We start from the raw sequence: 14188 nt of genomic DNA on the forward strand, positions 1-14188 counted from the left end.
TTGGAATTGGGTTTGTACACTAATATACTTTTAAAAATTCATTTTCAGTGTAGATGCCCTAAAATAGTTCCCACCCTCATTTGCACTGTTTCGAAGACAATTGTTTTGCATGCAGACAGAAATTAATATATTCCAAAACTGTCCTGGATTGGAATTGGAAATTTAGGCCATTAACATTTAACTTTTTCCCTTGAGTATACGATTATTATTCTGATCCACCGGGAAGTTGAAAATGACACAAACAAGCATGAACATAGATAAGTATGCATACGAACTTTGCCTGAATGGTAAGGAAGCTTCACAAAGTTTTTGGTTTGCAATGTCATGAGGGTGAGGAAATGATAGCAGAATGTTCATTTTTGGGTGAACTATTTCTTTAAGGTACATTCACACTGACAGTGATCTGCAGCCCAAAGCAAGCAGAAGTCATTCATTTTCAATGAGATTTGGTGATTTGAGGCGATATGAGTGGCAGGAACCATTGTCGATGTGACAAAGGTGAGCAGAGTTCAACTTCATGCAAATTTGTAGCGATGCCATGGGAGTGAAGACAGAGGACCGTACGTGATCCGCCTCGTAATAGCTAGATATTTTCATTAAGTATGTACCAAATTTTGAATGCCACTTGTTTCAAAGTGATTCTGAAAGGGAAACACTATATTTCACACTGTGTTCCACAATCAAGTTTTTGGTTCAGTTAGTTTCTCTGTGAAGTCGCAAAGATTGAGATTTTGCAAGACTGTTAGTTACAAGATCACCGTTCTACTAGTGCATTATAAATGAGGAGCAACGGGAATGACAGAGCATTCCTCAGTGAGAATGAACTAATAAATTCCAACACGTCTGTCGCTCGAGAAAGTCCTTATCTCAAAGCCTAAGTTAAAGTAAGGCGATCTCTGGTCCTTACCTGAACAAAAACGTATTCATCCTGAACCACGAGTGAGTTGGTCTCAATATATCCAGAAAATGGATGTGTCTTGCTGGATTCAGAGCAGGCTTGAGCTCTGCATGTCACATACTGACAATCTGTAGTAAGGAGAGACAGAAAAAGGATTTTAGCTGTTAATTAGATTCTGATTCTGGGGGCATTGAGTTTAATAACCTCTGACTGCTTCTTAGAATCTCTAAGGTCATCTTAGCTTCAGAGAACATCAAGTGGAAGTCGTTATTTGCTCACCCTCCGAATTTTGGTTTTGGGAAGCTTGGTTACTATGAAATATTATTGTACTCAATTCTCCCTTTTATGCTCCACAGAAAAAAGAAAGAAAAAAACACCATGAGGGTGAGTAAACAATGACATATTTTTCATTTTTGGGTGAACTATTCCTTTAACCAATGAGAGAAAGCTAGAGAGAGAAAGAGTCCGGGTCCTGCATTAATCTGCTATCAGATGGTGTATTTATCATGACGGTAATCCTGTCTAGCTGCCTGCAGGACTGGCTTTATCCTCAGCTTCGGAATTGATCCCCAAGCTCACGGGCTCTCGTCTCATCTCTTTTCCTCCTCTAACATCAGGTTTGAAGGAGGAGTGGACCGCAGATCAGTAAATGGGATGTGAGAGGAAGGTAAAAGTGAGAAGATGCAGGAGAAAGAGAATTCGAAATAACCTTATAGTACATAGTGTGAAGGAGCATTTCTTTGAATGGACTGAAGGAATATATCCCTTTACTGAGTGAGCCAGCGTTTTGAGTCTGAATGAGACTCACAGTGACACTGAACGAAACAAAAAAATATAGCTGATGAAAGTTCTGGGACATGTTTCAGTGTTAATAGAATGAGTGTGTCACGCTCTGGCTTGACCTGATAATCCAAAAATGAGGCTTGACGCAGATGAACGATGATAACACATTTAATAACACTAGGAAACATAGAGAGAAACTTACCAACAAGAAACCTTAACACAAGATAATGAACAAAAGGTGGATGCTGAGCATTGGTGGTGGTTGAGGAGATTTCCCCGTTCTATGTAAAGCGATTTGAGTACCCGGAAAAGCGCTATATACATGTAATGAATTATAATTATAATTATTAAAAGATGACTGAGGGTTTAAATACACAAGATAACAAGGGACTAAATGAAGGAAAGGTGATGGTGATTAGTACTCATGGTAACAAACAAGGGTTGCTAAGGAGATTAACAAGACAGCAATGGAAACACAGGAAACAGGAACTAAACCACAGGAACTGAAAACCAGACACAACAAGACAAAAGGAATTTGAAATTAAATGAAAACAGATTCTTCTTTTTTTCAAATGAATCTGTTTAGTGAATGATAAAATGACAAAAAAAGGGAAAAATGTGATGTTTTGAATGACGTGTTTTCACTTGAATAATATAATATAATATAATCACTTTTTTTCTTTTTTAGCCCTTTGATGAATGAATTTGTAGTATTTTAGAGAGTATTATACAATAACTCACTTAGAATAGAATAGAATAGAATAGAATAGAATAGAATAGAATAGAATAGAATAGAATAGAATAGAATAGAATAGACAATGGCTAAATCCATGACCATTCAAAAAAATCTAAAGATCTGAGTCACTGGGATGATTTAAAATTCTCAGCACTAGATTGCAGGACAGAACTGAAGAATACAGACAAAGAAAGACAGAAGCAACTCACGGCCATCGGGAGTGTGGGCCTCCATGTGCACTAAATCTAACTCCTTGTCCAGACCGGATACTGACCTGCATTAGACACACAACAGAGCGAGGAGAAAGACGTTTTATCACAGAGACGGGAAAAAAAAATCCATAACTGATGTCTTACTGAAGGTCCATTTCAGCCAGCAAAGTGACATAAGAGCTGTGAGGTGCTATTTCTCCAAATGCCACATGATGGGAAAAGTAATCAAGGTACATGTTGCAGCAGTAACTAGAAGTGTGTGTAAAACAATGTATTTGTAGGTGTATATTTGTGCATGGTTGTGACAGTGAAAGAGTATAATGGGAATTAGAATGATGACACCTGCTGGAAACATGAGAGTTTGTTGCAAGTCCATACTAGTGCACTGCACTAGCCTAACTAGACAGTGTCTTTTATAGCTCAGGTAGTCTGAACTAGAGACCACTCTTTCCCTGTGACTCATGCACAAATTGAAGACAAAATTATTCTAAAGCTCTGCTTTCTCACCAGCAGTTTAAAAAATCATTTAGTGTTTCGCACTGATTTACATATATTTTAGCTACATATTGTGTGATTTGTAATTTTTTTTGTCACTTTGGTAAAAAAGGCATCGACTTAGAATGCAAATGTATGTTATTAAATTTTCCCTTGCAGCCCATAAAATTTTTTTTTTAAAGTACTGTCCATTTCTTTTTGTGTAAAACTATTGTTTTCATCTTTAAAGTCTAGATGCAGTATGGAGTACAATCTTCCTTTCTCCTTTGCTCTCCTCAGCCATCTTTATGCCTCTATTTTCTTTCCATCTTGCCTGTCATGCTTATTCTCTCCTCTTCTTTGCCCCGATATTGAACAGAGAGGAGTTGTGCAATAAAGGTTATAGAGCTCAAACATCTGTGCAGATTTCATCTCACAGAGACATGCACAACAGCCTGTGCTTTTTCTAAGCATAAGATAGGGCAAAAAAAATAAAAAAGGACACAATTTTCAGTCATATCCATCTTCTCAATTGCTCAAACTCTTTCCACATTTCATCAATGCGCCAACCAGCACTCTATAAAATCCTCTTGTTCGCCCATAAAAGTGTAAGTTAGTGACATCGTGTGAGAAATGGAGATGAGGTGTGATTGTTACAGTATCACCTACCAGTAGAAGCGGTTCGGAGTCACTCGCTCATGAACTAGCTGCCACTTTCGGCCAAAGTCAAACGAGCTATACAGCTGCAAAAAGAGGAGAAAAGAGAGAGAGAGAGAAAAAAATAGGCACCCATTAAAATCTACAATCATTCGCTCTGTTAAGTTAAAGCCATGTAACCATTTGAAGGCAGTTTCTTTTCATCTCATTTAAGAACCTTTTCTGCAGAATAACTGATTCGTCATTGTGATTTGTATTTCATTACATAGTTGAATCATTGTGTGTGGTACTTTTTAAAGGATTGAGCAAAAAACACAGTTCTTAAATCAGTTGTCATAGGTTAAGGAGAGCACCATTATGGATGAGCTTTTCTAGGTAATTGAACACACAATCGTATGGAAATATATGCCATTTTAATGGTGTTGAAGATGGAAATTGTATTTACTGCACACAAACATTGTTAAGTGGGTCATATCATAAGGATCACATTTTTCTTGATCTTTTGATATGTAAAAAAAAAGTTGTGTTTTAGTTTGAAAATACATTGTAACATTCATAACTCAAAACTTTTTCCATCTATCCATCTATCCATCCATCCCTCTATCTATTGAGAGAGAATACAATATGTAATATTTGTAGGCTAAATATATATTATACCTTCAAAACTTTGTGGTTAGTAAGTTATACATTTTTTAAAATATTTTTGTTAGTTTTTTTGCTGTCACATAAATAAAGTTATATTTTAAAATATTGTAAAATGTGTTATTTTATTTTTTATTTTAGCTTATATAGTTTTATTAATATTTTGAATTAGCTTTTATTTTTATATTTATTTTTCCTATTTTTTTTTATTTTTTTTTTATTCATATGTTCAAAAAGTATTGCTATTTAGGCTCAATTTAAATAAATTCAATCTAAAATAACACATTTTACAATATTTAAAAATATAACTTTATTTATGTGACAGTAAAAAAACAAAAACAAAAATATTTTTAAAAAATTACAAATTATTATTATTATAATTTATTTTTATTTCAGTTTTAGCTAGTTTCGGTTTTTATTTATTTCCAGTTAATTATTAGTAAAATTATTTCAGTTTATTGCCAAGGCAAGTTTTCAACTAATAGCTTTCAACTAATATTTATATTTTATTTCAGCTTTATTTCAATTAACATAAATGTTTTTAATAGTTTTAGATTGAATAAACGATAATAACCCTGTTTTAAAGTGCAATAATATTTTACAATATTTAACCTAATATAATATATATACACAATATATACAAAAGTGCTAACCAACTTGTGTGTGTGTATATATATATATATATATATATATATATATATACATACACACATGTATATATGTTTGATTAGCACTTTTATATTTTTAACAGAATTTTAGCCAGTCTCCTACTGGACTGTATCTAAATTATCCGTTTTAGTACCGCTAGTCAGAGTCAACGACGATACATTTCCCCATTGTGTTCAGGAAATATATCAGACAAATGATATTTAGCAAAATACTTTCCTTCTGAATCTGTTACTCGTTATTATGGCTCAAATATTGGGACGTGACAGACATTTGGCCACACAACAGACAGGAACAAGAGAAGAGAACTGGCAGAAGTTAAAAGCACAGATCATTTGAGCCTCAGCACTTTACCTGGAGCTAGCAGCGCGTGAAACAGAACACACATTATAATGTGTCTAAATGGAATTATTTGGACTTGAAGCTGCGAGGTGAATCTCAAGGGAATCTTAATGGAAGAGATGAGTTCACTCCAGTCCGGAGGGAATTCATTTGGAAGTTTCTGCTCCACAATGTGCTCTAGTCTGTACATTCGTCTCAGTCCACAGAAAAGAACAGACTATACCTTCAATCTCTCTTTCTAGAGCCGTTAGGACAGCATTTCTCAAACATTTCTCAAAACGGGAGTCTGTCTCAAATAGCCAGGGGGACCGCAGAAACTTTCTGAATTTTGAACAAAAATTGCACCGCAAGCAATATGAATGCAACAGAAGCAGCATTTTCTGCAGTCTGGGTTTCCTATTCATTTCCTCCACAGACATTTCGAATAAAGTGTTTAAGCGTTGAACCAAAAAAGCGAGATGGGGTCCGTGAACAGCTATGAACTTCTGATAGGGTTCAAAAAGTTAGAGAAACCCTGGGTTAGGGATTGTTTTTCTAACACACACAAAAAAAGACAAAATACAAGTGCAAGTGTGTTGTGGAGTAGTCATCCTTCCTTAATTTCTACAGAAACATTGATGTAGTTGTTCAAATAATCAAACAAACAGAGACACGAGTCAAAAAATGCCTGAAGATTGCATTGTACGTCTTGACAAGTCACTGAACATTACATTAACACAGAACAAAGAGAGTTTGCACCACAAGCTGTTTACTCACAGGAGCTGGAAGCATCACACAAACACTCAATAACAGGACTGATGCTTTTGATGAGATCTGAAAAGACTGTTTCTGAGAAGACTCACCCATATCATTGAAGCCCCATCAAATCCAGAAATGCACAATGTTCAAAATGTACAGTAAAGACTTAGCTAACAGTAAAGGATTGCAGTTTACATAAATTCCCACAATCAATCGTTGTCTAAATTAATGATCAATTAATCGATAACCTTAACCAATTAAATCTGAGGCTACTAAGTTGGAGAACAGACTCAGATCTTATGACCCATATGGAGTCATGTTTTCCCATACATTACCAGAAATATAAGTGAGACATATTGAACATACTGTCAAAGAAGTGCAGAAAGACCTTACTGACTCGAAACATCCCACCAGCTGGCTTCATGACACATGAGTGCCAGCATGACCCCTACAAGTTGCTAAACACATGGCCTAATTTCCACTGCTCTAATTGTGTTTCTGCATGCCCAGCCGCACAATTAATGGCAAAGCCTGGCGCGTTCCTATTACACTGATTGATGCCACTGTTGATCGGCCCCCTGCCGGGAATAGAGCGTTGTTATTCTAGTCCTACAGTGAGAAGGCACCAACCCAGTCAAGCTCTGGCCTATTTCAACCACAATTCTTTATGATTATTGATGGCTAATGGAGACAGAGTATAAAAACATGGAAAGGATATAGGAACTAATGTTTCTTAAGATAGAAAAAACAAAGCTGTCTCTGCCTATGATAACACTAGAGGGATAGTATGTTGTTAAGATTTTATGTGAAGACAAAGTGAACCCCGAAAGACAATTATACATCACACTTAAAAGTATATGAATGTTGTTGTATATTGTAACTACATCACATTAATGCAAAGGATTGACAACGACACAAAGTGTCCAAACAGCGTACAATTTTCTTAAATGAGTTAGTTCACACAAAAATTTCAATTATGACATATAGTAAATTACTCACCCTCATGTTGTTCCAAACTCGTAAGACTTTCGTTCATCTTCAGAACACAAATGAAGATCTTTTTGAATGAAATCTGAGAGCTTTCTGTTCCTCCATTGACAGCCTACGCAACTACCACTTTCAAGCCCCAGAAAGGTAGTAAAGACATCATTAAAGTAATCCATGTGACTCCAGTGGTTTAACCTCAATTTTATGAAGCGACGCAAGTGCTTTGTTTGTGTAAAAAACACACAATTTACCACTTTATTTACGAAACGCTAATCTCTAATGCGTGTTCATGATGAGAGCACCACGATGCATGAGAGTTGCGTTGACGCGAGAGCAGACGTTGTTGCATGAACGCACATTGGAGATTAATATTTTGCATATAAAGCAATAAATTATGTTTTGTTTTGTTTTTTTCATGCAAACAAAGCACGTGCGTTGCTTCATAAAACTGAGGTTAAACCACTGTATTCACATTGAATACTTTAATGATATCTTTCTGGGGCTTGAAAGTGGTAGTTGCATAGGCGGTCAATGGAGGGACAGAAAGCTCTCAGATTTCATCAAAAAGATCTTCATTTGTGTTTCGAAGATGAATGAAAGTCTTTCGGGTTTGGAACGACATGAGGGTAATGAGGGTAATTAATCAAAGAATTAAAATTTTGGGGTGAACTAACCTTTTAATTTTAAACTACATATGTAATGTACAGTCAGCCGGAAATTATTGCTAAACAAATAAATAAAGTGGACATGGAAAATTGATTTAAGTTGAAGTTGCGATAGTCTTTTCTTCCCTATTGAGAAGTATATCTGAGAAAATGTGTAAAACAATGTACCCTCACGCCAGTAAACACATCATCAGAAATGAGAAGAGATGAGTTGCAGGAGGGAGGGGAAGTTATGTTGATTAAAGATTACAAGGGCACATGAATTAAAAGATGACGTGCATGGATAAATCATTTATAATAACTTCTGCAATTTTCTATAAAAAAAACAAGAATTGTCCATTTAACACCTCTTTAAATTATTATTAAGACTTTTGTTGTACCATTTAACATGTATTTGAGGCTTTTTATGACCTTAAATTTGATCAAACTGAATGCAAGACCTTTTCAGGACCCACAGGGTCCCTGCAAACAAGAGTTTCAGTGCCTCGTCACATTTTTAGACCTTTCAAAACAAGTCAGTGCTTAATCAGATCTCAAATTGTCCCGGGCCTTTCACATTTAACGCAATCTGTCCAAATACGGGGGACAGGGTGGATTGGGGCGACTTGTATATATCCCTTGTCGGTGTAAGAGCCTATGGACCACTGGGTCCCTCATAAGCGTGGACGTTGACATATTGTGCCGCTGGCTGAGCTCAACCTGTAGTCATTCATCAGCCGGATGACATGCTCAATTTTAAAAGCTCGGAGCTGTCACAAAGTCGGCTTCATAGCTTCCCACTTACATCAATAAATCACTAGCTGCAGCAAGGACCCACTGCTGACAGTCAGTGACTGCCAACAGGGAGACTCTGGGGCCTTCTAATAGGAGGTGAGGGGAACAGGGAGAGGAGAGCTGATTTTAATAATGTACTTATAATGAAAAAGAAAATCTATAGCACATATTTGCATAACGCCCTGAACACTTGGATCATTTCCATTAAATTGTGATGGAGAGAGCAGGGAATATCAGGCATGGTTTGGAGGAGGAGGGTGAGGATGAACCATGCCAGGACAAAGACAGGTAATAAGAAACGGCATTTGATAGCATGGAATAAGAAAGCAATTCATCTGGGAATGTTTTAGAGACACATGAAACAAATGGCCGTAGTTTGTAAAAGAAATTACAGACAAAACATAACCGCAACCGCTGAGTTTAGGTTTTGTTTCTATTAGGTCAACTTACAGAAGAAACAAATACTTAGCGGAGTTTACACTTAGCATCACCCAATTAGAACACAGCGCATTTACATTTTCCTCACTTCATGTAGATTTTTCTCCCTGCAATATTCAAATTAGGGGTACATGATTTGCCACGTTCATGAACATGTAGATACATACAGCATTCCATTTAGATCTATTACCGCTGTGTCAAAGGTTTCTATTTCCAACGTGCACGGAACATAAGCCAATCACAGTTGAGCGCATGAACCCAATGGCCAATCAGAGAGATGTTTAAATGAGTCACTGGGCAAAAGGATTCTGCTCAAAATGCAGAAGCTGCATCCACAATTGCATACTGTATATTAGGTACTATTTGGTTTCAAACTTAGGCTACTTTGGGGTCGTTAAAAAAAGCATGTTCTATATAGTATGAATGTGTGTAGTAAGAATGAAATTCGGATGTATAGCACTATATCCTGAGGCCTCATGGGATAGTAAAGTGTCTACTGAACGCACACTTTAGGATCTCGCCAGACGTAGCAGGTCATTGGATACTTTTAGCCTAATGTTTTATAAGTACTACGAATTTGGACATACTACTGTACAGCTCTCTAGAACTGATGACTAGAAATGAAGATGAGTGGGTATTTATGTGACTTTTTTTAACTAATCTGGGCATATGACATTTGTTAGATTTGAATTATAACTATAATTACAAGGGGAGAGACGAGATCTCGTGCCACGAGATCTAGCGATATTAAAACGTGACGATATTTTGTCTCGGAGTATGACGGAGTTTAGTTTGTGGCAAAACCTTGCTGTTTGTTTGGGTTCCCAATAACGTGCATTTGGGAATGCATATTACGTCTGATACGCTTTATGCTGCATATCGAAGTGTTGCGCTGTTTTCATTTGCATGTGCGGCACAGCAGCTCGGTTTACAAACTCCATCTCTGCATATGCTATGAGTTTGGGTAGCTTATAACGTTCTCTGGGAACGCAATGTGCACCATTTTACCAGATTTATAATGTAAATCATTTAGTAACCTCCGCCAACAGAGGAGAATACAATATGTTTCCAAATTTGTGAATTGTTGTTCATCCCCATTTCAAAATAAAACTTTTAAACCCTCGCTCCGAGTTTGCATCACCAGGCTTTTGGCACCCTCTGCTGGCATACTGTACTTACGTTGATTAGACTATATTATGTATATTACATTATGTATTTTAACAGAGTTGTTCATAACTTGCCTTTGAACCAATAATTATTGCCTCGTTGTTATTATATGTATTTAAGTCATTTTAAAGCCTGTTGTTCACTTCTATAACCACAAAAATTATCTGATTACTCGATTAATTGTCTGATCGATTATCGAAATAATCATTAGCGACAGCACTAGATTAGTTAAAGGAACACGCCGACTTTTTGGGACTATTCGCCGTATCCCCCAGAGTTAGATAAGTCCATACATACCCTTTTCATCTCCGTGCGTACCGTAACTCTGTCTGACACACCCACCGCTAGCCTAGCTTAGCACAAAGACTGGAGGTAAACAGCTCCAGCTGGCATACTGCTCCTAATAAGTGATGAAATAACACCAATATTTTCCTATTTACATGTTGTGATTTGTATAGTCACAGCGTGTACAAATAACAAAGTCACATGAGACACAGCCATCTTCTAACCGTAGGAACAATATTCTCAGAAGGCGAAGCACTGCTACTTGGGCGGAGTGATTTGCTCGCAGCACCTGAGAAGCCCCGTGGTGAGGAGCAGAGAGTTCGCTCAGAGTTGGAGTAAATCACTCCACAGAAGTAGAAGTGCTTCACCTACTGAGAATTTAGTTCCCAGTATGTATACGGTAAAAATCGGCATGTTCCTTTAAAACATTTCAAAATGCACCTGCATTGTTTTGCACTTTGTGACTTTCACACGATTTTTTTCTAGTCACAAACTGCATCATTGAATATTTCTTAAAAATTGTGTTAAAATATCATCTCGTCTCGTGAACCCAATATCGTGTATCATCTGGTGAAATAATTGTATCATCACACGCCTAATTTTGTGTGTGCTGACAGCCTCTGTGAAGTAATAAAGAAAAAAAAAAGAGGAGGCAAACAATGTATGACTGGTAAGATGTGTTAATGGATACTACTAACACGTTCGTAGTTGTAGCGTCTGGACCAATCATACACACACAAATTATTCATTTTTTTAATGAATAATCCAGCAAACTCACTCTCCCAACAAAGGCCTGTGAAACTTCCCCCAAAAACTAACATCCTAAATGAAGCAAACACACTGGCAGAACGCGGTGTCTTGTTACAGGACACACTGAGACTGATAAGAGTTTACGACCCAAAAAGAAAATTCCAGAGAGCTGTGACTCTCACTTAATTCTCACTGAGAAGGAGAAATAAACCCTGTTAATCCTATATATTCTATATATAACCACTTGAGAAATGTGTAAACATGTATCTAATTTTCCCACCTCTTGATTTTCCTTTTATGTGGTTTGGCTTTTGTATTCTTGTAAACTCTATTGGGTTAATGTTTCAGACTTTGCATATTATGGTTAACCAAAATCATATGTGTGGCATGTTTGGTCTCTATAAACTCCAATCTTCGTCCCCGATTTGTTAATTTACATAACATTTTGCTAACTTTGTGACGCATTAGTATTATAAGCATCTTAAAGATTCTTGTGTTAAACATCCAATCAAATTACATGTTCAAAGGCCTGCTTGAACAATGGGTCGTAAAGTAAAATCTCCCTCCAAAGGGAAATCTTCTCATTGGCTCACACACCTCCAGAGGGTGTGACATCTTCACGCTTTAAAAATCACTGATCACAAGATCAGCTCTCTCTCGTACTCTTTTCTGAAATGCTGACGTGAAGATGATGCTGAACTAGAAGTTTCTAAGGACCCTCCAAGTTTGTGCCAGGCTGCGGCCTTGTCTTTCCATTCACCAAAGATACCCTGACTACCACTGGTTCTCTCTCATCAAGACCACATCAGCAAAGATCAACAGGAGCCTCAACAGATTGCATCAGGACAGTTTAATTCAAATGGGCGAGACATGCAAGTATCAAACTTTGTCTCAATATTTGATACATTAAGTATCCATACCCCTTTTAAAGAAGGGGGTGTTAGAACTAAACTGATGGTTTGCTCAAGGCTGTTGATCTGCTGAATTTCAAACAATGCTATAACTTCTTGCTTTCCTGTATTCTGCTTCAGCTCTCTTTCCCTTGGTAAACTGTATGCATGTATGTGTGTGTATGATAGAGTAGTTTAAGTGTTTAGACTAGTTAATAAAATCTTGTTCATGTCACAGGTAAAGTTGTCTGTGTCTCAAGCTCATATCTGGATTAACTAATCATATAGATCTTGACTACTTGCTCTTAGTAGTACTGTAAATTAAGAAAGACATTTCCCATGCCCCGGAAATGTACATTTCTTAGAGTTAATAAACAATTAATCCTGAGTGTTCACGGGACAAACAGGTTAATTGATTGTAATATTAATTTACGACATTAAGTTAATTATATTAACTGATCCAAATATTCATAATCAATTATAAACAGTTATTATTGATTATTAATAGTTCAAATAGCTAATTTGCTACATAGTATAAGAATAAATCAATGTTATGATGCCATCAGTGAATTTCAGCGTTGACAGCTTGGTCTCAAGAAGTTAGGCGTTCAGAATCTTAGAGATCTCTACAGTGTTTAAATGATCTGTCAAGCACAAAATGTTTAAGCTAGCAAGGCAGATGGCACGATTTGCCCAATTTATGACTCAAATTAGCGACAGGAGGACACATTTAGCTTGCTCATGTGCGATTTTCAAGGGACTCAGTTTGATTAATCCCAAAAACAATAGCTAGCTTGGCAAAATTCAAAGGTGCTGGTCATTTAGAGTATATATATAGCATTGTGTGTGTGTGTGTGTGTGTGTGTGTGTGTGTGTGTGTGTGTGTGTGTGTGTGTGTGTGTGTGTGTGTGTGTGTGTGTGTGTGTGTGTGTGTGTGTGTGTGTGTGTGTGTGTGTGTGTGTGTGTCTGTCTGTGTGTGTGTGTGTGTGTGTGTGTGTGTGTGTAGCCTACAGATGTTTGTAAACCCATAGATTCTCTCTCTCATTGAGCATTTCAGCAGTATTGGACTGATTCTATGGCCAGGAACGGGGGAACAATATCAAGTCTATAAAACTTGTCAAAACTCACCGAATCACAACAAGCGTATTGGTGAGAACACTCATTTAAACAGCATACATACACCCGGACTTGACTGCACATCACATTTTTGACATTATAGATAGGCTAATGCTTTCAATCGTAATGAAACGGACCGGTCTATGGGACATAAATTAAGCCTTTAAATAAAAGGGTTATTGGGCTGTTTACACTGTCATATACAATAAAAAAGCCTGCACAGCGACAAGACATAGAAATGAACACAACAACTGCCTAGTGCCTACCTTACACAGACACTGACGGTGGACTTGCGCTGCGGACACACGCGCACACACAATATGACAATCACAATCTGAACATAATTTAACATATAAATAGTCCTAACACTTTTTAAATAGCCCACTTAAAGTGTTTATTACATAATAAATTACTAAATGCTTAAAATGAATAAATGTAAAAGAACAAAAATTTGCGTTACATTTACAATTCTGTGAAAACAGTGCCCCCGTCTATGGCCATCTCTTGCCACACGTGAGTGACTGACCATGAATTTTCTTAACAATTATTTTTTGGGGGTAGGTTGCCAGGTATTCCCCCAATACTCCCCATGACATGGTTTGGGACTCTCTCACACACGAATGCACACCTACGGACAATTTAGCATCTCCAGTTTAACTATACTGCATGGTTTGGATTGTGGGGAAACCGGAGCACCCGGAAGAAAAACCCACGTGGACACAGGGAGAACATGCAAACTCCACACAGAAATGACTCCTGGCTCAGCCGGGACTGGAACCGGGGACCTTCTAACTGTAAGGCGACAGTGCTACCCATGCTACCCATGTTATGATTTCGGTGTTGTTTTCATTGCATGTTTTTTTTTTTTTTTTTTTTTTTTTTTTTTGATTTAAACTGTGTTGTGAAGCACTTTGTGGCCCTTGTCTGTGAAAGGTGCTATATAAATAAAGATTACTTACTTACTTACT

General features: G+C 37.1%; 2 protein-coding genes across 2 annotated transcripts in view; both read right to left on the reverse strand.

Annotated features, from left to right (window-relative positions):
• sorcs3a (sortilin related VPS10 domain containing receptor 3a) overlaps positions 1–14188 on the reverse strand; it is a 153161-nt gene that overhangs the window by 90792 nt on the left and 48181 nt on the right. The window contains exons 3-5 of the mRNA XM_082163362.1: positions 3773–3846; positions 2627–2691; positions 908–1026 (exon numbers count right to left, since the gene is read on the reverse strand). Coding sequence (XP_082019488.1) covers positions 908–1026; positions 2627–2691; positions 3773–3846 — 258 coding nt within the window. The remainder of the gene's footprint in view (positions 1–907; positions 1027–2626; positions 2692–3772; positions 3847–14188) is intronic.
• The window catches only part of LOC309494152 (uncharacterized protein), a 336845-nt gene that overhangs the window by 33825 nt on the left and 288832 nt on the right, over positions 1–14188 (reverse strand). The window lies entirely within an intron of this gene.

This window comes from Leuciscus leuciscus (assembly GCF_965113295.1).
Source record: "Leuciscus leuciscus genome assembly, chromosome: 3".
NCBI classification, from domain to species: Eukaryota; Metazoa; Chordata; class Actinopteri; order Cypriniformes; family Leuciscidae; genus Leuciscus; species Leuciscus leuciscus.